At 59.5% G+C, this 22,276-nt stretch overlaps 1 protein-coding gene across 2 annotated transcripts in view; it reads left to right on the top strand.

Annotated features, from left to right (window-relative positions):
• Window positions 1-21,896, top strand: part of OLFM1 (olfactomedin 1) — a 36,772-nt gene extending 14,876 nt beyond the window's left edge. For both annotated transcript variants that reach the window (XM_030294206.1, XM_030294205.1), the window contains exons 3-6: window positions 3,887-4,042; window positions 6,002-6,221; window positions 13,353-13,459; window positions 20,223-21,896. In XM_030294206.1, coding sequence (XP_030150066.1) covers window positions 3,887-4,042; window positions 6,002-6,221; window positions 13,353-13,459; window positions 20,223-20,897 — 1,158 coding nt within the window. In that variant the 3' untranslated portion in view covers window positions 20,898-21,896. The remainder of the gene's footprint in view (window positions 1-3,886; window positions 4,043-6,001; window positions 6,222-13,352; window positions 13,460-20,222) is intronic.
• Window positions 21,897-22,276: the final 380 nt, after the last annotated feature.

The following is a 22,276-nucleotide window of genomic DNA, read 5'->3' as shown; positions in this document are numbered from 1 at the left end:
ACAGTCACACACACGCCAGTAAAACTGTATGTCGGCCGTTGTTGAGGACACGAGGGGAGGCGCCGGCCGAGCAGTGAGGGTCTTGGGGCAGGTCAGGTCGCTGGCAGGGGGACCGCCTTGTGGTGCTAGGTCAGGACCTTTTCGTTTGGGCCCCGCCCATCCACCACCCCTCACAGGACCAGGTCCCAGTTTGGCCTCAGTTTCCCGAAGTGTGGAGGGAAGGGGGCGGTGAGCGATTCCGGGGGGGGGGGGGGCGGGGGGCACTGCCAGCTCTGCTCATGGGGAGGAAGAAGGGAGGCCGAGGCTCTGGGCGGCGCTGGGCTGTGGCTCCCGCTCCCCTTTAAGGACAGTGTGGTCTCTGTTCTCATCTCTAGCCCACCCAGTACATCACTTGCAAAGAATTAATGTAAAACGCATTTAGCAGATTCCACAAACGTTCATTAACACCAAACTAGACCAAAGCCTAATTGGGCCTTTAATTATTCAGAATTGCAGAGGCAGGAGGTGGAGCTTGAAGGGGCCTCTGGGACAGCTGAGGCCGGGCTGGGGGGCGGGGATGGGGGCGGGGCCGAGATGGGCCGAGGGGGGCGGGGCAGGGGGGGTCTGGCGGAGGGCTGGGCTGGGGTCGGGGGGGCCCTGTCTGGGGGCAGGGCTGGGGGGCCGGGCTTGGGGGCCTGTCTGGCGTCGGGGCTGGGGGGGTCCGGGCTGAGGGGCGGGGCTGGGGGGGGGCGTGCTCGGGCTGAGGCGGGGCTGAGGGCCTGGCTGGGGGCGGGGCTGGGGGCCCGTGAGGAAGAACCTCGAGCTCTTGGGGGAGGTGCTTTCTGGATTCCAGAAAGCTCTCAGAGCCGGTAAAGCGCCGGCCTGGGAGCCCTCTTTTCTGCCTACAGACGCCACCGCGCCACGGCTTAACGATTTAAGGCCCTATTTTACACCCCGGTGGGCACCGTGTTTTCAGAGGGCAGCAGCTTTTGTTGTAAAAGAGGGGGGCTTCAGCGTTCTCGTCGTGGGGCCTCCCTCCGGTCGCCGGCCCCCCTTCTCTTGCCGTGGGGAGCGTGCACCGAGCTGTGCGGGTCTGATCCTGCGTGCCGTCGGTGGGGCCGGGGTCCCAGCCGGCCACCTCGCGTCTAGTTCTGTGTCTCCCCGGCCTGGCTTCACGTGAACCCACCCGGGGGGCTTCCCGCGGTGGAGTCGTGGGCGCACGCCCGGGGCTCTGTCACTGGCCCGGAGCCCTTGGGAGGGGCCCTGGCGGCAGCAGGCAGTGCCTGACCGCTAGCTAGCCGGGGGCCGGGGGCGGGGGGGATGAGGGCCCCTGGAAACCCACAGAGTGGAAAAGGCCTGCGGGGGGCCGGGGGCTCTGTTTCTGTTCCCCTCGAGGAAGCCACCTGCCCTGAATTTGGAAGCGTGGGTTTTGGAGTCAGCCCAGGCCTTGAATCGTGGCTGGCCGCCGTGTGGCGGCAGACAGTCTGCTGGACCTCTCTGAGCCTGGCTCTCCTTATGCAGAAAGTGGGACCGGAAATAGTGTTCGCCAACCGGGGTTTCATCGAGCTTGAACGGAGTAGTGACGTGATGGGCTTAGCCCACTGCCTGGAACACTGAAGACATTCAGTAAATAATTAGGGTTCGCTAATCCCTGGAGGCCGGGTGTGTCTGTTGCTTGTCGCTGCCCCTCCCCCGCTTTCCCAGCTCCTGCTCCCACGCTGGGCAGAGCGTGGGGGAGGGGGGGGTCGGTGTCATTTAGCAGCTGCGTGACCTTGAGCTCATAGATCTGCTTCTCAGGGACACATCCAGCGGAGAGAGGGTGGGTGGCCCCGGGCCGGGTCTTCCGGCGCGCCTGGGAGTGGTTGTGCCCTTCCGCTTTGTGACCCGCCAGAGAGGAGGGTCCACCCTCCCTTGGAGGTGGGAGAGGCAGAGGGAGAGTCGCGTTTTGTGTTAAGGCAGCTGGGTAGCTTGGCATCCTTAAATTTTGTTTTCTAAATCTTAAATTTGATCTTATTTAAAATTGGTTACAAGCCTTCCTTCCCTGGCAAATGAAAAGCCCGTTGTGCAGCGTGTGGCCCCTGTTGGCGGATCGAGACTGGAGCCGGCGGACCCAGTGGCTTCTGCTCTGCCCACGGAGGCCCTTGCTCCTGGGGAATCGGATGTCCCAGGAGAGGAGGGGAGAGGGGTCTGGACCGGAGGCGCCATTTGTGTTCCTGCTCCCAGCATTGTGGCTGCTGGGGGGACACTCCCCACGTTATGATGTGTGGGCCTCCTGCTGTGGTTACAGGAGTGAATGAGGCCCAGCCCCCTCCCACCCCCTAGCTGTTGAAGCAGATGAGTGGGTTGCTGCCCTGCAGGCATGGCGCCGACAAGGTAGTGCTGTTTCCAAGCAGTGTGCAGCCACTCCTGGCTTGGCGCATCCTGGAAGCCTCCCCGGAGGAGGTGGTGTTCGGGCTGGGCTTTAAGGTAACCAAAACTCACGAGTCTTCTCAAAGGGAGTGCTGTAGTTACTCAGTGTGAGGAGGTAAGACAGCTGGTTATTCAGTGCGAGGAGGGCAGGGAGAGAGAAGGTAAGAGAACAAATATATTCCAGGTCCCCGTGAAACGTCTAAAGAGAAAGGATCAGAGAGAGTCAGAGTCACCCACGTATTGTATTTTACAAACGTGAATTTTTAAACTGAGTTTGTGTGTTACTTTTAAATAACTAACCGTAAAATTCCAGGCATTTCAAAGTGCTGCAATGAGTAATATCAGTTTTTCTCCCACTGAGAAGCCTTTTAGATGTGCTCTTTTATTTTATTTTTATTTGTGGGGGTGGAGGATGCACAGGAGGCACAGAAACCGAACCACTACCAGCTTTCCACTGGCCAAGTCCGGCTACGTGTCATACCCAAATGATTCTGTTTCTAAAAGGGAGAGGGTTTTCAAAGGCAGCGGAATATCAGAGCTGAAAGTTCGCGGTCGTAAAGGTGTCGTCCTCCCTCGTAATTGGATTGGACTCTGGGGAAAATGACCCAAACACCGCTGCAGCAACCCTGAGCTCCGTTCTGCCTCCCCACCACCCCAAATGCCTGTGCCCAGGAGCACGAGCCACTTTCCCGAAAATAAAACGCTCTGGCAGGTGGCTGCACTGAAACTGTTTTCTTTTAAGCTCCCTGGAATCCTGTTGAATATTAAAGTTCCATCTTGAGGCTGGACTCAATTCTGATCTGCCTGCAAAGATGTAAAACAGTGATTATTCATTTGCTGGGTGATCGATTCCTGACTGTATGTTCGGAACGGACATGTTTGCAGAGCAGTCATCTACCTGTGATACCGCGGGCGTGATGGATGGTGTGCAGGATGGGGAAAGGGGTTGATAGAGAGTCAGGGAGAACAGTTCTCTTGTTCCTTGGTTCCACGCTCCTGCCATCAGCCTTGGCAACAGGACGGCTGGGAGATTTAGGAGGAGAGAGAGGCTCTCCCTGGGGTGGGGGCAGCCCAAAGGCACTATTCGTCTTTCTTGGTATGCGTGCCTGCCTAACTGGTTTCATCCTGCAGAGTAGAGAGACTTAAACACAATCCCTGACACAGGGAAGAAAAAGAGCCACCCAGAGCCATGTGCCTGGAGCCGTGACCAGGGAGGACCTGACGCTCCTGAACCCCTGATTGGCAGCCCTGGCTGCAAGGAGAAGCATTCCGGAACGTGGCAGGCGAAATGTTTACCAAAGCAATTTGCTCTGTTTGGGGAGTCCTTGGTCATAACACTCCCCGGTGTTGGTGATTAACTAGTAAATGATGTGTGGGCCGCTTCTCGTTCCCTGTGTGTTGGCCGTGTGGAAAAGGTCGCGGTCGTGCATTAGAAGGCAAATACGATGGGCGGGCACCTGCTACGGCTCCTTCCTTGAACCTGTTGCCTTTTTGACAGGTGCAGAACATGTCTCAGTCCATAGAGGTCCTGGACAGGCGGACTCAGAGAGACTTACAGTACGTGGAAAAGATGGAGAACCAGATGAAGGGGCTGGAGTCTAAGTTCAGACAGGTGGAGGAGAGCCACAGGCAGCACCTGGCCAGGCAGTTCAAGGTAAGTGTGTCCCTCCTCCTCCGAGACCGGGCTTGGTTTCCCTTCAGGCTTCACCCCTTCCCTCTGGAAATAGAAATCGGGAGCCCGGGGAGGAGCCCGGCGAGAATCGCCCTTTGCAAGGGGGCTGCTGTCCTTGGAAATAGACAGGCAGCCTGTCCCCGCCCTGGTTTGGCGAATGACACCTTGAAAGGGGTGGGTTGAGGAATGGCTTTCAGACCCCCGTGAGCTTCTGAGGCAGGGGGGGTGATGCGGGGGGATCCCCAGACCTGGCTTCTCGAGCCAGGTCACAGATTAGCCGGGAAGGGACATGATTGGTCGTTGTCATTCTCAAGCTGCTGCAGGTAAATCACATTAGCCAAGGATTAGCTTCATTGATTAGAGCCGTTTCTGAGCGGGGATCACTCAGGGCAATTTTTCACATCTGACCTAATTTAGCTATGACAAGGCACACTGTAGATTTGCAGGGAAGAAGGAGAGAGACACCAACATCTTTCTCACTTCCTGGTAAGTGTTTCTCCCCCCCCCCCCCGGGTAACTCTGGACATTAAAGCCAGAGTTGGCCCTAAAATTATATATACATATGTAGAAATATGTATATATACATTTCTGCTTTAGTCAGCTTCAAAATGTTCAAATTGAAAAATTTATACGCACCTCAATTAAGGTATACATGCATGTTAATTAGCAATCTAGCCCAGATATAAATGAACAGGTCAAATTACACAACCCTGCTTGACTAGAAATTGCTGACGCTCTGTCTTCCTGTCCTTTTTATGCTAATGTTTTCCTTTGATGTGCTCCCTGCATGAAGCAAGAACTAATCCGCTTTTAAGAGCGATACATTATATAGGCAAAATGGCAGGCTAACGAAGTCATAAATCTATATTATAAATAAAACGATAGCAGGCCTGAGCCTGTTGAGGAGAAATGAAGCGATTGCTCACGTCGGAGGCAGGTGAACACGTTGTCCTTGCTCCTGACACGTCACTGCGAATTATCTCAGAGAGAGATTTTGACCTGCTTGACCAAAAAGAGTTTGTGTCTCTCCCTGAAAGGGCAGCATTCATTCCCTTCTCCGTGGTAGACTCAGATTCCCCTAAAGACGAGGGTGCCTTTAGCCGCCGAGGGCTAGCCGCGCGGTGCTGGTACTGTGCACACAGGCATCCCCCTCCCGGTTCCAAAATTGGGGGCAATATGGCCCCGGGGGAGAAGAAGCAGCCCCTTGCCGTTGACCATGCTTTAATTGCACTGAGAATTTCAACAGGAATTGCGAGGGAAGCTCTGTAACCGTTAAAGCAGTTGGTTTGGACGAAATCTAGCATTGCAGTGTGAGTTGTTTTTTTTTTTTTTAAGTGACCATGAAAATATTTGTCTATTAATGGCTGTCTGTTTAAGGCAAGCTAGTGAGGCAGCTCTTCAACAGTATTTCATTTTCTTGCTTGCAGGGCTAACTTAAAAGCGTTTTTTCAATGCTGCACTGACTGAAGAGGCAGTCCACTCCCATGTAACCATGAAAGAGGGTCAGAGAGCTTGGGCACCATGCATTTTTGCTATTATTTTCCAATACTTAGCACCATATCACTAAGGAACCTTGAATACAACCAGGATCCTCTTTTGCATGTGACTGTAGATGCATTTCATGGATAGTTTGAACCCTTGTCAATGCATTTTTTGAAAAAGAAAAAAAAAAAAAAAAAGAAACTTTGTGTGTGTGACTAAAAGCATGTAACCTTAAGATGTTGCATTCTAAACTGACAATAAAGACTTTCCCAAATATGTTGGTGTTCCGGAGACTGTTTAATATGCTTTTCTACCCCGTTTGGACCAGAATACATAAACCTATAAAGAAAGCAGGAAGGTGCACACCCTCCCTCACCCAGGGAGAGAAGCCAGGCCAAGGCAGGGTGTGGCAAGTTTTTGCACGCAGAGCACTGAACCCAGCTTATTTTGACCTTGCAGGCGATAAAAGCGAAAATGGATGAACTTAGGCCTTTGATACCTGTGTTGGAGGAGTACAAGGCCGATGCCAAATTGGTATTGCAGTTTAAAGAGGAGGTCCAGAACCTGACGTCAGTGCTTAACGAGCTGCAAGAGGAGATTGGCGCCTATGACTACGATGAACTGCAGAGCAGAGTGTCCAATCTTGAAGAAAGGCTCCGTGCATGCATGCAAAAACTAGGTAGGACCAGAACCCTGCGGGGGCGCGGCTCTGCTCCGCCCACCTCCGCTCCCACACAGGCTTAGGGAGTGGTGCTGAAGCGGACAGCGCCCGCCTGGCTCCAGAGAGGCCCCGGGCAGGGCTCCCGCCTAGGCTCCCCGGTAGGCGGCACTCAGGCTAGGGCACTGTCCCACCCTGTGCAGAGAAGGCCAGCTCACAGACCCCGTGGAGTCGCACATCTGGAGAAGGCATCAGATGCCACACACCATCTGAAGGATGTGTATGAGTGTGTGCGTGTGCGTGTGCGCGCGTGTGTCCCGGGTGAGTTTAGGACACAAGTTCGATAGGGCTGGAAACATACATCTCAGATTCTCTCCGGGTTGGGGACAGGGGCTGAGGAAACTCCCAAGAGAACGCATCGGGCGTAGTTTGAATAAAAGAGAAGAGAAACTCCAGTCACACCACGGTAGAGGACTTGCCGTTCACGGGGAGTAAAGGCACGAGTCCCTCCTAACAGCCTGGATAGAGCAGCTCCTCTGAACCCACCAGCCCCTCCACCCCATTGCCCTATTCCAGGAAGGACCCCCGCCGCTGGGGGAACCCCTTCAGGTTCTTGGGATCAATACCCGCTCGCCTTGTCAACTCTCCCGTGGATTGCTTCCACAAGTCGTGGCTCGTTAGCGTCTGGGTCCGCTCTTCTAGCACATTTCAGTTTTTCCAATTGATCCTTGGGTTTTCTTACTGAGACTCGCTGGCCCTTGTCACCTGCCATTTTTTGACACCAAGGTGGTTCGTGTCCCTGCCGTGTACTTCTTAGTGTGATGGAGGGTCATTTTGACTTATGAAGAAGCTTCCCTTAGGTTTTTCTCTGATATTCTAACTTGATTCCCTTTTTGTTCCCTCTCCCCCCACACCCAAAAACACACCCCAAATGCCTCTTTATAAACTTACAACGTCCCGAAGGTCACAAATGCTTTTTAAAATCCCTAGTGCTGTGAGGTGACAGGGAATGTCCAGAGAGCGAGGAAGGAGTCGGCAGGGCCCCCTCCCCCGCCCCCCGCCCCCCGCCCCCGTTTGAGCCGGTCCGAACATCCAGGTTATCTCAAATGCCGTTCTAGGCACCTCAGCAAATGCAGACGCTTGTTACATACCTCAGCCCCGGAGGGGACAGCGAGAGGCGTTGGGAGTTTAATCTGGTTTACCGTGGGCACTTACGCCATGTCACATGAGGGATCGTCTGCTGCGTTTTTCCAGTGACGTGGTTCACCGCACCCCAGTGTCGGGGGCTGGGGGACCCGGGACCTGTTCTGACACTGCAGGGGTCCGTGTGGATGTTCGAATGTTCACAGTGATGGGGCTGTGTTTAAGACGATGGGCTGTGTGGTTCTTACCATTGGGCACAGGTTTGGGTTTCTAGCCACAATTACCCCACGCTGACCATCGCCTCCCTCTGGCCACACCCTGCCAACACCCCCACTGAGAGGTCTGTCCCAGCCTCTGAGGACTCTGGGGGTGGGGGAGGGCTCATTGACTATGTTTTCCCTCGCTGGGATATAGACTGTGTATACCAGTGAGAAATGGCGATGAAACCTCCACGCTTTCCGAGTCAGGGGTCAGGGAGCAAAACGGAAATTCAGAGTGGAAAGTTACCAAGGCAGAGAAGCCGCAGGCCTCTCCGAGGGGGATGCCACCCCCTAAAAACACTTGGCCTATTTTTAGAAGCTGCGTGAATTTTCCTTGCAACTTTGAACCTTGGGGCTTTCACGTGGTTCCCCTGGGGCCGCCAAAATGGTTGATTTGGGAGCGAAGAGAGAGGACCAGTCCCGGGGACCGCATTCTCTACATGTCAGGAGTGCAGCCGTGTGGTCTCGCCTCTGCGTTTCTTTGTTCAGAAACACCTTGACTTGTAGATAGACCCACTGAATCGGAGTCTGCAGGTGGGGCCCAGGGATCTGCATCTAACCAGCACCGGGGCGATTCAGGTAAACAACGCCAAAGCGGGAGAACCCTCGGTCTGGGGCCGGCAGTGCGGTAAAGTAGTTAAGTGCTGCTCTGTGGCCGTGTGACTCTCCCAAGGCACTGCTACCTGTTTTACCTGGATGGTGAGGGTGTAGGAGTCCCCGTGCCCTGGGGTCGCGGTGGAAGTCCAGGGACACCGTTCCCATCATGGCTGCACACTGCATCTGTCAGAGTAGGGGGTGACATGTAGGCAAGCAGGGAGGGAGGGAGGTAGTAGGTGATAGGTAGGCAGCCAGTTAGGAAGTAGGTGATAGATAACTAGGTAGACAGGCAGAGAGCAGAGGATAGGTGAGTAGGTAGGGAGGTAGGCAGGCAGACAGTCAGTCGATAGATGAACGGACAGGTGGGTGAGCAGGTGTGGGGGTAGATAGTGGATGATACAGTGAGCAGTAGCTGTCCCATCTCCCTGGGCTGTCACTTAGGCTCAGTAACTTAAGGACCACACTCCCGTCCTGCGGCTGCTGATTCGGTCTTTATTTCCGCCTTACAAACGGGCCCCATCTTAGCGGCCCGTTTGCTTGCTTGGAGCTTCCGGTGAGCACGAAGCACAGAGCCCGCCTCCCGCTCCGTGGGGGCTGGTGGCTGGGGCTCCCGCAGCTCCCCGGCCGCCCCCCCCCTGCCCTGCCCCGGCGCCTTGGTGCCTTGGTCTCCAGTCTGTCTCTTGGTCCTTGGCTTCCCAAACGGCACCTCGTTACCTTCCCGGTGTGACGGTGCAGCGCCTCTAATCAGGGTTCTCCTTGTGGCCGCCTTCTCTTTAGGTCCACGATGCTGGTAATCCCTGACCCCAAAACATACACAGGGAAAAACAAACAAACAAGGTTCCATTTGTTTTGTGTCTGTTGGTAAAGATTTCTGTCTCGAGGGGATTGTATGTTTTTCCCGATGGCCCAGCCAGAGAAAAACGACTCTGAAACTCCTTTTCTAAAACTGGAGGGGGGCTCAGCATCTCTGGGCATGCCTCTGCGGGGGGGGGGGGGGGGGGGAGGGCACTTCCGGCCACACCCCTGCAGCTCCCCTCGTTCCCAGATAAGCGAGCACCATGGTTGCCCAGCGGCCCTGTCCCCCGAGCTGGGGCGTGAAACTTCACTGCCTCCCTGGGGGGAGCCTGCGGAGTCAGGTGACCCAGCAGCTACACCAGCCGAGCCAGAGACTCGGGATCCAGTGCAAAATGTTGTTCGTACGTCAACACATCCTGAGCGTGTCGTGTGCCTGCTAGCTTCAGGCCTCAGTTTTCCTGTCTTTAAGAACGGGGGGAGGGATAGCTGATTTTAGGGCTTCCCGCATTATACCATCCTGGGTGGGAAAGAAGTACCCAGGCACCCAGAGCACTACAGTCTGGGGTGGCGGGGTGGGGGGGATTTTCTTGTCCCACGGAGAACACATCTGAGTGAAGCCCCGGGGCATCACCGACCCCACCAGCCCACCGTGCACGTTGCTAGCCATCAGACTGTAGACGTTTTTGCCAGTTTTGGGTGTCCGGCACGGCGCTTTGCCTCGGCACTGTTTCCTAGGCTCGCTCTCCTGGAGGAGGCAAGCCTGAAGCCTCCCTCCTGTTCTCTGGCCCTGGAGGTGTGGCGGGTTCAGGGAGGCAGAGGGATCGGCCCTGACCTGCTCCCAGGGGCCTGCAGGGGCCGGTGAGCGAGCTGCTGGCCCAAGGGTGCTGCGTCCCGTCGAGGCTTGAGAGCTGAGTGTGGGTGCCTCTGCCTGCAGGAGACCCCGAGGGGGTGGCGGGGAGGAAGCAGACCCGCATCCGAGGCCCTCCTCACGTCTTGGCCTGGGTGGGATCCTGGCAGGGTCGGCGTCGCCTTCTGGAGTCCTCCCAGGAAGCGCTCAGGATTATGCCTGGTGAGAGGTCTCCTGACGCCTGCCCTGCCCTGCCCGTGAGCGGAGGCGGGGTGAGCGGCCCTCTCTGGGTGCCCCTCCCAGGCTCCAGGGCTGTGTGCCGCCTGAGCTCCGTTCTCAGGCTGCTCTCCCTGCAAGGACACGGGTCTGCCCAAGCTCCCCGCTTTGCGAGCTGTTCCCAGTCCTTGAGGGACGAAAGCTGGGAGCAAGGGAGAACAAAAGCCCGGGGGGGCCCGGCCTGCCTGCCACGGGGCCGTCGACCCCACGGTCTGGTCTCTGGCCTGGTTCTTTGGCGGGCGTGTCGCCCGGGACCCACTCAAGGCTCCTCGTGGAGACCATCCAGGCTGTAGTCAGAAGCGAGTTCCTTCTAGGAATATGGCAGGAGGCAAATGGCTTCGTCTGCAGGACACTGCCTCGTCCGGGCTCCCGGCTCTGCGGGCATCCTCCCTCCTGAGACCCGTCCTGGGCTCTCGAGGGCGGCCGTGCGGGCCCAGCAACTCCGCCCCCTCCAAGCTGCACCTGCGCAGGGGCGCTTCCCGAGCCTCCTCCCCGCCTTTCGCACGTCCTGAGCCCTCGTGACAGAAAGGGACACCTTCCTGAACTGAATGTGCCAAGACTCTTCCGTGAGGCCCTGCCACGGGGCTCTCTGAGATCATGTCAGCTCCCGAGGTCATGGCAGAACCCGTCTGGACAGAGAACCAAAAATAACTCCCTGACTCAAGCAGGGCTGGCTGCCTCCAGCCCCGTAGGCCCTGCTCCCCTGCTCCGCAGCCCAGGCCAGGAGGCTCACGGTGGGCAGGACGTGGTGCAGCGGTTCAGGGCAGCCGTGACCCCGACTCTGCTGGGGACGAACCCCGTCTTCTCCACAGCCGTAGTCTGAGTTCACAGCCACGATCGTGGCTGCTGCCCCCACTGAGCACTGATTCACATCAGCTGCCCTCCTGGACTCTCCCCCCCGGTCAACCCCTTCAGTCTCCACTGCTCCCCTCTGAGTTCGTGGAAAAGGAAGAAGGTCTGTGCCTCACTCCGGGGAGGGTGACCCTCGCTCCCTTGCTGTCCCCTGTGCTGGGCACATAGCGAAGCAGTAGACTCATGAGGATTTTCTGAGAGGAGTAATTTCACCTCTAAGTACCTGAGCGATCACTCACTCACTCACTCACTCGTTCACGGACAGCTCCCCGGGCTGGGCCTTGCGGAAAGAGCGTGAGTGCAACGGGCTTATTGCCTGGGGCGGTAAGACCGGGCCGCTTGGGTCCAGGGCCCCAGGAAATGTGTGGTCGTGAGCATGAGTCAGCGGGGACAAGGTGGGCAGAGTTCAGAAGGCGGAGGTCTCGGGAAGAGGCGTGGGTTTGGGCCAAGCCACAGAGGACCGGTGGGAGGGCGGGGGGAGCCGGGGTGGGGGGGTGCATTCCAGGTGGAGGGAACAGCCCCAGCAAAGGTGTGGAGGCAGGAAGGGCCCGGCATCTGAGCCGAGCTGCGGCGTTGGCCCGCTCTTTGCCTTCTGAGTATGGCGTGGGGGACAGACATCTGTTCTCCTTCGGGCAGTCATCGTCCAGCACGGGGGGGGGGGGGGGTATGGCTGCACAGACTTGGCCGGAACTTCGGTGTGCGATTGGATAGAAACCCGCAGGCCCGCTGGGTTCCCCAAGCCATGACATCCTTGGGGGCGATGGCCCCTTTGGACTCCTCCTTCCAGGCAGGACCGCTGTCCCCCGGCTCAGCGGTGGGGAGGCTGGAGGGGTCCCTGGTCAGCATCTCCAGATTCCCACCCAGTTCAGAGAAGCTGCTGTCTCCTGGCACCCCAGAGCCCCCAGGTCGCAGGAACCCTACCGGGCAGAGGGGGACACCAGCCTTGGGTCCTGCTTCTCCCACGTTCCCCCTCCTCCAGACCAAACACTTAGGGAACCCCACCCCGAATCCTCAAGAGGCGCGTTAGGTGAAAAGTTGGTACGGGCTCTCCTGAGATTTCCGAGAACCCACCCACTTTTTCTTAGTTCTAGTCCCCGTAGGCGCTGGCTAACCTTGGACGGCCGTCCAGTCCCCTCGTCCACCCTCTCTCCTCCCACAGAGGGGGGACAGGGCCCGGCAAGCTTGCTGTGATTCTCGGAGACCTGGCCCGCCTGCAGCCTGTGAGCCATGACTGCTGCCCGGAAGCTCGGTCTGTGAGGGGACAGCACTTACGTGGGAGAGCACACGATTGCTCCTGGAGGCGGAACAGACAGGAAATCTGGAGAAGGGGAAGGGATAGGCGGGTAAAAATAGGTGTGGGCTCGAGGCAGCAGCCGGGAGCAGGGCGGCACCACCGATGGGAATTTGGAGGCGAAGCCAGCCCCGCTCCTGCCTGCTGGTGGCTCTTACCTACCCCGGCACGGCCTCCGTGCTCCCGCCAGGCACTGAGCCGCGACGTCAGGGGTCTGTCTCGGCAGTCTTGTGCGATGATGCTAATGTATATACTCACCCCGCTTTAAGTTCGTATAGAGAGACTAGTCTCTCAGGCCTGGCCTGCCGTCCGCTTTGCCGGATTATCCTGGCTAAACTGTGTCCCCGGGTTAAGTCACTGACAGTCTTCCAAAAACTCCCGGATCTTCTTGGGACCTTGCGGACCGCATGTCCGCGTGCTGATAGGCTCCTATGGGTCAGGAGCGCCCTGTGGCCAGGATTCTGGAAGGCCTGAGTGGCTGTGCACACAGGCTGGTGTTCGCCCGAGAGTGGAGTCTTTGCTGGGCCGACAGGTGCAGCCTGGGAGGCCCATGGGACTGTGGGAAGGGTGCTGGGTCCCAGCCTCAGCGGTGCCGAGTGGCTGTGTGGCCCCGAGTCCGTCCCGGTCCTCAGGCCACATCCGAGGGCCCCTCTGTCCCTCTGCCCTGCTCCATCAATGCCTCCAGGGTCCCTGCTCTCAGGCTGCAGGGCTCCCCCCAGGCAGAAGGGAGCTTCTCCCTCTGCGGGAGAGGCTCGCAGGCTGTCCGGCAGAGGAGGAGCTGGCCACTCCCCTAGTCTGGTTCTGACTGACGGAGGGGCGCAGAGCAGCGGGCTCCTCCCAGAGAGGCGCCTCGGGGCCCAGGCGGCACCTTGCAGGGAGCCCTGGGGTGACCCCGCGGCACGGGGCCTTCGGATGCACCCTGCCATCTCTCCGGCCGCGTTAGGGGCTGGAGCTGTGGCTGAGCCCATTGCCCAGGAAAACAAGGGCAGCCGTTAGACCGAGAGGGGCGGAGGGGACCCGCGTCCTCCTGCGGTGGGAGGCTGGGGTCGGGCCGGGGGACTCACCCTTCTGCACTGTGCACTGTCTTCCAGCTTGTGGCAAGCTGACGGGCATCAGTGACCCCGTGACCATCAAGACCTCTGGCTCGAGGTTCGGGTCCTGGATGACAGACCCTCTGGCCCCAGAAGGGGATAACAGGGTAAGTGCCCCCCCCCCTCCGTCGGGCCTGGGTGTGAGGTTGTTTGGACAAGAGTGCCCTCGTGGGCCAGGCGAGCCTGTCTCCGTCCCCCGTGTGTCTGGCCCTCGCTCCGATGCCGGAGTGCCCACCTACCCAGAAAACCACTCCAGCGGTTGTGGCTTGAGCACAGCTTGGGGCCCCTGGGGGTGCGTTCCCGGGCCCAGGCGGCTTCGCAGAGGGGCCCAGGTCCCTCGCTGAGGTCCCTGTGCTAACCCAGAGCCCCAGACCACAGGGATGGGTCACCGTATGAGACCCTGAGATGGATTGCGGTGACTGTCAGAGCAGGTGGATCCGTGCATAGCCTCCGAGGCTCGACTCTGTCTCTCTGGCTGGGGAGGGGGGTGATGGGCAGGGAGGAAGGGGACAGGGGGAGGGGCGGGGGAGGAGAGGGAGGGGGCAGGGGTGCTTGGAGTCCTTCTCCGTGGCTGCAGCCGCCCCAGACGTTTCCAGCCCCATCTCTGCTCCAGGAGAACTGTTTGGCCTTCCTTACTTTAATGACATCTCATTTGTATTTCATTTGTTATTCCTTTCAAGGCTGATGGAAACTCGTGTTCCTTTTTGATTTAGGGAAGAGGCTGTGTTCTTTTTTTCCTCGACTTTTCCCCTGGGTGCAAACGCAGAAAAGGAGAGAAGCGCAGGGCCTAGGTTGTGGTGTTTGAGCCCCTTTGGGGTGTGGGTGCGAGGGCTGGCTGGCTGAGCGCAGGGACGCCCGCACAGAGCTGTGACGGTGGCACTTAGAGCCTCCGCCGGGGGAAGACTCGCCCGGGGTTCCCAGGGGAAGAAGGACAGAGCCTGGGCCACGCTGTCGCTGTCCCGCGGCCATGAGCCCTGGCACGGCGTGAACAGACCAGACTCCGGGGCGGTTCCTGCCCTCCCTCCCCCTTGTTTTCAGGGGGTTGCGGGACATTTGGAAACTGATCACTTTCGTAAAAAGTCTCACCTCCTCCTTCAGGCAGGATTGAGAGCAGGGGGACGGGGGGTTAGGAATCCGAGACCTTCTAAGGGCCTTGTCTGGGCGACTCTAATGGGAAGGGGTGGGTGGCTTTCTCTCCCCGAGATTCCTGATCCCCCAGCTCCCCTCCCCCACTCGCACGCCTGCCGGGAAGCATGAGGCGTCATCTCTTGTATTTGGGACAAGGGGTGGCTCTATGCTTCTGGCACACTTCCTCCTGGGGAAGGTGGGTGGGGGACAGTGACTGTGGGCTCTCTGGGAGCCTGAGACTTGTCTGCCCACCCTCCCGCCCCCGCCTGGGGCGCCTTCCTGCCTTCCCGGCGTTCTCCAGCCCCTGCTGCGGAGGACTCTGGGGGGGCCGGCCAGGGACTGACTGCAAACCCGGGATATGCGTGCAGACACGGGTCTGCGGGGCGTTTCCGTTCTGTTTCCAGAGTCTGGACGGTCAGCTGGCATTGGCAAGTTTTCTGACAGTTTGATTGGCTAGTTGTTATCCGGATCGGTTTTCTGGTCCACATGCCTCATGGCGAACCCCAGCTCTGCTCTGGGGCGGCACTCGGGAAACAAAAGCGAGGCGCGCAGGCAGGGCCCCGAGAGAGCACCGCTCTCCGTGCCGGCACCGCTCACGCACTCAGGCGTGCGCGCAGGTCCGTCAACACAAGGGAAGGTAGCGGCTGGGCCTCGACACACCTGCCTGCCCCGGTCGGGCCTCCTGCGACCCTCCAGCCACCCGCCAGTGTGGAGACCACCCTTACGTCTGCCGTTTGATGAGAAAACCCGGGTGCAGTCTCTTGCCTAAGGTCTCAGGAAAGGCCGGTCCGTGGGTTTATTAACGAACATGTGCAGCAGGCTGAGTCTCCCCAGACCACGCTCTCCCCACCTCCTGCCTGCAGCCCGCCTCCCCGCCCCCTACACACACACACACACACACACACACACACACACACACCCAGACAGGCCCTTGGGGAGCCTGGAGCCAGAACCAGTGACCTCGGTCGCTGCAGAGAATGAATGAACCTGAGTCGGGGGCACTGAGCCCGCGTCTGACGCTGCAGACGTGCCTCTGGCCCCCGTTTTGATGTCGCTTTCCTTTGTTGTAAACAGCACCGGGCAGAGGATCTCTCTTCCCAGAGATACCACGTGTCGGGGCTCCTGGAGGCCCAGCTGTTTGCCCGCCCCGAACAGGGAGGATGGAGGTGTGCGGGGCTGTTGAGGGCTGATGCATGCTCTTGATAATTAGACATCTATTTTCTGCTCGATGACTCAATCGCCCTCCAGGAGAGGAGGCCCTGGTGACGGACAGAGCGTGCCAGACAGGGACGGCGGGAGGAGGCTTCGCGGGGAGCCGCCAGCAAGGGGAAGGGAGGAGCCGGGGCTGGCTGGTGGGGGCCGCTGGGCGCTGGGCATTCGGCAGCTCAGAGCCCGGCCCCCGTGTGGTTGGGGCTGTTCGGAGCCGCGCGCTTAGCACGGCCACCGCCAGCTCCCAGCCGGCTGCGCGACGCGTCCCCGGGCCCTGCCGTTGATGTGGAAGAGTGCTGTTTCGTGTGATCTGTTTCGTGTTCCCGTCTGGGGTGTCCCACACACGCGGGAGACCAGTAACGTGCTCCAAAGGGAAACAGGAATCCGTGTCAGTGTCGGGGGCAGGTGCAGCGAGAGGCGCGTGGCCAGAGGCCGGGGGCGGGGAAATTGCGCGGGAGTCCTTGGCGGCCGGGGGGGACCCATGGGGGGCTGCAGAGTAGAAGCCTCAGCTTGCTGCTTCCCGATGCCCTTGTGCTGAACTGTTAGAACAAAGTTAGCTCAGGTCACCTTTGTGTCCTTCCTTGACTCCTTTATTAAGCACCAGCTGTGTGCCAGGCGCTATGCTGGCCTCTGGTGTCCTTCCACTGTGTCCAGATGCTTGCTGCCTTCTCTCGGCCGTGACGGGCCCACACGCTTATGGTGGCACCGGGACTCCAGAAGCTCTTAACCCTGATGCCGGGCTGTGTCCCCCCCCCCCCCCAGGAGACCCCTTGCCCTGATTCTGAGACCTGTTGCCCACTCTGTGGACCAACCTTCTAGAGTCCAGAACACCTTCCTTCCTGTTGGCTGGCTTCTGCCGTGGATGTCCCAGGCGTCAGTCCCTCTGTGTCTACATCTCTTTTCTTAGGACAGAAGTCACGGGACCTAGGGCCCACCCTAACCCAGAGACCCTCACCTGGAGATCCTTAACGACATCTGCAAAACTCTCTTTTCCATATAAGGTCACATTTAGAGGTTCCTGAATGTGGACATATCTTTGGGGGGGCCACCACTCACCCCACTACAAAATTGAGAGCTCCCTGCCCCGGGGGGTTCCGGGGGAGCGTAGGAAACGGCCTCTGGGCGGTGAGCTTGATCAGTGGGGGGAGAGGGCATCGCGGTGGGAGCAGCTCTCAGTCCCCGGAGCCAGGGACTTGGCCTGGCAGGTGCAGAGACAGCCGGAAGCTGGGGAGAGTGATGGTCTGGGGGTTCACTCGGCATCAGGCCCCGGAGCCAGCAGGGAGCTGATGGCATAACTGAGGGCACGGGGGCACAGGCCACTGTTGCCATCGTGAGACACGCTCTGAAGCAGCCTGCTCTGGCCACGGCCGCCTCTGAGCCTCTGACGTAGGAGGCCAGGGGAGAGCACTCGGGGCCACGTCATCCGTGCCGCGTTCTGTGAAGGGGAAACTGAGGCCAGGCAGAGACCGAGGGTCCGCGCCTGTATCTGGGACGATCTCTCCGGGAGGACTGGTCGTCCACAGGGCCCCTCCTCAAGATCACTGGCGCCTACGAAGGTCAAGGTGGGTGTGTTTCTGAATCCGGCCTCGCCCGGGGAAAGACGTGTCTGCTTGGGCTCCTAAGCGGGAGCAAAAGAAACCTCGGGCCTGGGTGTCGCCCACACCCGCTTGCCAGGCACCACACAGGTGTGCGGCCCTCTTCCTAGGAGGGGAAGGGAGGGTTTCGGTGGTCTTCGGCCAGGGGCATTTCCGGGCTCCAGGGCAAGACCTTGCGCCCTGCGGGCATAATGCCCGGTTCCGGGCCGGGCCAGCACCCCCGTGGCTCGTCGGCCCCGCCGGCTGACGCCGGGGACAGCATCACTCTGTACGGAGGAGGGTGGTCCACAGCCCCCTGGCCTCTACCCCCCGGATGTCAGGGGCACCCCCATCCCCGGGGCAGAGCCCCTCCTGGCTGGGAGCCCGGGGCCTGGCCACCTGGTGTGGGCACAGCTTCTGCCCCCTTGGCAGACCCACCAGACCCCTCTGGCCTCAGCTTTCTGTCTGAATGGGGGTAACAGCCCTCTCGGCACTCGGGTGGCCGTGAGAACCAGAAGCGGCAGGGGGCCAGTCCCGGCCACAGAGTCCCGTGTGTGTGAAGACAGACCTGTGCCCGGGCTTCTAGACACGGCGGTGCTGACCTGGGCCTTTACCTGGGTGGCCGGCCTTGGGTCTCAGACGGAAGAGGAGTCCTTCCGGGAAGCACGAGTGCCCAGAGATGAAAAAGGTCTCCCGCCCCCACCCGGCTGTGAATGCCAGGTGCCCAAACATCTGGTAGGGTCTGGCCCCCAGCCGGGAGCTGGGGCCGGGGCCACCCTTTCGCGGCCGCCCCACACGTTCCAGAAGCTCAGCCTTGCGGGAGCCTTGGCCTTGGACCTGGGCTGGGAGCAAGAACTTTCGAACAGTCGGTTTCTCAAAGGGATCCCCCTGCTTATCTGCTCTGGGCCGGGCCCTGGGCTGCCCGGGAGGGGACGTGGGGAGACGGTCTGGCCCCACACTCGCCCTGTGTAGCTGGGGTAATGGTTTTCCACTTGGTTTGTCTAATCCAGAGATGGGTCTTAAAAATCTTGGTGCTGGGGCCACGGCGGAAACCAGTCACGTGGGAGTGGTGGGGCCGGGAGGCGAGGAGCCCAGGCTGAGAGTCCCGGGAGGAGCCAGGCAGGGTCAGGTCCACCGCAAAGCAGCGGGGGCTCCAAGCCGGAGGGTCCGACCTCACCCGGAAGCTTTGACCAACACGCGTGCCTGGCTGCATCCCTGGAGTCCGGTGTGATCTTTCTGGGGAGTGGGCGTGCCCCGGGGCTCAGAGGGCAGCCGGGTTCCAGGCTCTAGGGGCTCAGCTGTGGGGGTTCAGGACGAGGCCGGAGAGTCGGGATTCCGTGTGAGCCTGGGGACGTGGAAAGGAGGGAAAAGGCATTCCGGTCGGGAGAGGAGAGTGAGGAGAGGTGCCCTCTGTGAAGGCAGGGACCCCTCCTCTCGGGGCCCGTGGGGCTGTGATCATGTGCCTCTTTCTGCATAGAGTGACTTGTCTCTTTGTGGTTAAACATTTAGCCCCCTGTGCTGATGTTCCCTCCCAGCCTAAATTGCATTTTCCGAAAGCATGGTGTCCTGCATCCAATTTGCTAATTTCCGGAAAGAAAAGGCAGTTTACAAATCCTGAGCAATTCGACGCCCGTTTCACCCATCTCTGCCCACGGCAAGGAGGCACTGGACCCTGGGGGTCTCTAGGGCCACAGGCCCACTCGTGGGGGAGGAGATGTCTGTGCTCATTCCTGCAGGCACGGGTCAGGAGAGGGTTTGAGGGGGTGTCATTAGAGCCTGATCTTGGAATCAGTAGTGAGCTCCCCGTCTCAGGAGAGAGCCAGGCGGAGGCAGGAGGGCCACCCCTCGGCCGCGCAGTCACGGCCTCCGAAACCCCTTGATTCACGGCACTTGCCCGTTCTGATCCCAGACCCACATCACCGCGGGCTGGTCTGCGGGGGGGCTAAGGGTAATAAAAGCCTCCAGACGAGACCCGGGTTTTTCGGTGTGTGTGTGTGTGTGTGTGTGTGTGTGTGTGTGTGTTTTATCTCATTAAAAACAGAAAGCGCACCTGCCTCTAAGCATCCGAATGGATGCCTCAGGAGCGAGGTTATGATTTTTTGTAAATTTTTTAACGCGTGTGTAATGCCGTGTCTGAAAGCCCCACACCCTTAATCTCTCCTGCAGCCGGCAGAGCCCTTGATGGATAAAGCAGCTGTCTCATTGCCAGACAGATGCACTGGGGGTGGCATTAGCCCGGCAGATTTTCCTCTGACTAACTGCATTGCTTTCTAATTTGCTCCCGTATTGGTGGAAAATGACTAAAGCGTTTTGTACAAAGTCTAGACCGTTTTCGAGTCAACTGGCATTTAAGCGATAATCGGAAATCTCTTCCACTGTGGCCCCAAATGGGGGCCACGACTGGCCGCGACGGCCTGGAGGGGCGAGAGGTCCCGTGTTCGGCGGCCCCTGGCTCTCCGGGGCTGGCCCTCCGTGGCGCCCTTGGCGATGGGCCCCCACGCCACAGGAGCCGCTGGCGGCTGCGGGCGTTCTCATCCGGCGCCGTCTCGCTGGCTTGGGGGTCCGTACCCTGATGGAGTCCCTTCCTTCCCCCCGTGAGTGTGAGCACCTGCTGTGTACCCGGCTGGGGAGGGAGCAGTGAACACAGCCCGAGCAGAGGGCTCCATTTCGGGGCCGGCGGCCCCCAAGCCCCCTCTGCAGGGTGTGCTCCCCCAGCCCTTCTCTGAACCGGACCCTTCTCTCCAGGCGGGGAGCAGCCCTGGGCCCTTGGACACGCGCCCTGCGGGCTCGGAGGGGGGACCTGACGGGACCCCGTCTGGCCTCCCTGGTTCTCTCGGTGCCGGCCCGATGCCCGGTAGATTGAGCCCGGAGTCGGGGGGGGGGGGGGGGGGGTGGGGCCGAGGGGGGAGCCCTCCCCCCACCCCACCCCCAGCGGCTGACGGGTGTGCCCTCTCCGCAGGTTTGGTACATGGACGGCTACCACAACAACCGCTTCGTCCGCGAGTACAAGTCCATGGCCGACTTCATGACCACGGACAATTTCACGTCGCACCGCCTCCCGCACCCCTGGTCCGGCACGGGGCAGGTGGTCTACAATGGCTCCATCTACTTCAACAAGTTCCAAAGCCACATCGTCATCAGGTTCGACCTGAAGACGGAGGCCATCCTCAAGACGCGCAGCCTGGAGTACGCCGGGTACAACAACATGTACCACTACGCCTGGGGCGGCCACTCGGACATCGACCTCATGGTGGACGAGAACGGGCTGTGGGCCGTCTACGCCACCAACCAGAACGCCGGCAACATCGTGATCAGCAAGCTGGACCCCGTGTCCCTGCAGGTGCTACAGACCTGGAACACGAGCTACCCCAAGCGCAGCGCCGGCGAGGCCTTCATCATCTGCGGGACCCTCTACGTCACCAACGGCTACTCGGGGGGCACCAAGGTCCACTACGCGTACCAGACCAACGCCTCCACCTACGAGTACATCGACATCCCCTTCCAGAACAAGTACTCCCACATCTCCATGTTGGATTACAACCCCAAGGACCGCGCCCTGTACGCCTGGAACAACGGCCACCAGATCCTCTACAACGTCACCCTGTTCCACGTCATCCGGTCCGATGAGTTGTAGTCGCGCCCGCCCGGAGGCCGAGGGTCCGTGTCCTCACCCGCGTGGAAGTCTCTGCGAAGCAGCTGCCAAGATCAGCTCACGATGCTAATAATACACTGACTTCGAAACGATCAGCAGTAGGTTCTCTCCGTGCACTTGTGGTCCGAGCAAGAGGGCGACACCCTTGGGAAGAGACGCCCGTCTTTGCAGCTGGAACTGCAGTCCAGGGCTCCCTGACCCCGCCCCCCACCCCCAAGCGCCGCCCCCGCCCGGCCCCCTTTCCGGTCAAACAATCTCATACAGAAGCAAGGCAATGACTGTTGGCCGGCTCTCGGCCGAGAACAACCACCGTCAGGTCGCATGGACATCCCCCCCTAGATCGTGCCCAGCTCCGGTGGACGTGACCGCCGTGTCCCGACCAGGGCTCCCCCCCACCCCCGCCCCGGGCCGCGCGGGGCGTCCGCAGGGGCCGACGTAGGCTAGTGTAACTCATCCGTGACGGCTGCCGTCTCTCCACCGCGTGTCCTGTCTTAGCTGAGCTGAGGCTCGGCGTCCCCACGGACCCGCGTGGAGCGGATGGCCGCAGCGCCCACTTGTTTGAGCTCGTGTCCCCCGTAGATATATCGTGCCGCGTCCGTGTGTCCTTTCCTTGAGGCGGTAGCTCTGTGTGTTCAGTTGATGCTGTGAACGTTGTAAATGCCGTGCCGTAGTTTGGGTTAATAAGTGGATGGTTTTTGTTTCCAAAAAGAAAAAAAAAAAAAAAATACTCAGTGTTCACCCTTAGAAAGAGGTAATCAAGTTCATGTTGATAGTAATCGAAGGAATTCTACTCCTCTTGTTAAATTACTCAGTAATGTAACCATGGGTGGCGAGGGCTTGTCTGGGGAAACTCCGTTTCCAGCGGGAAAGGAACGTTCCTGAGGGTAACAGAACGCGGGACGTACAGGTTTTAAGTAGAAATGAGGGGAACTTTGTACTGTCCAGTTATCTAAGGAACAATAAAGATAGTAGGAGATACTGTTCCCTTTGTCATTCCTGAGGCTTTGGAAGGGACGGAGACTCCGGCCCCTTGTGACGTATTCCAGAGTCTAGGCGGTCCTCTCCCCGGAGGACACACGCTCTCCACGGGTCTCTAACCCCCATGCCCCCACCACCGCCACCAAAAGCCTGAGAACCAGCCTGGGGCTCCACGCCCCCTGGGGTGAATCTGAATGCGGGGCTGCACCACGGGACCCCACCTCACCCCGCCCTGGGGTCTCCTCCAGGGACATCTCTGGACTCAGTGAGGGACAGAGAACCTTGCGCATCCGAGGAGCCCGGGCCAACTCACAGGTGCCTGTCGATGCGGAGGGGGGCCCGGCCACACCCCCACCCCAAATCCTTTCCTGCTTTCTTGTTGC

This window comes from Lynx canadensis, chromosome D4, assembly GCF_007474595.2.
Source record: "Lynx canadensis isolate LIC74 chromosome D4, mLynCan4.pri.v2, whole genome shotgun sequence".
NCBI lineage: Eukaryota > Metazoa > Chordata > Mammalia > Carnivora > Felidae > Lynx > Lynx canadensis.
The sequence above is the reverse complement of the archived record's forward strand: the minus strand, read 5'-3'. Positions and strand labels throughout refer to the sequence as shown.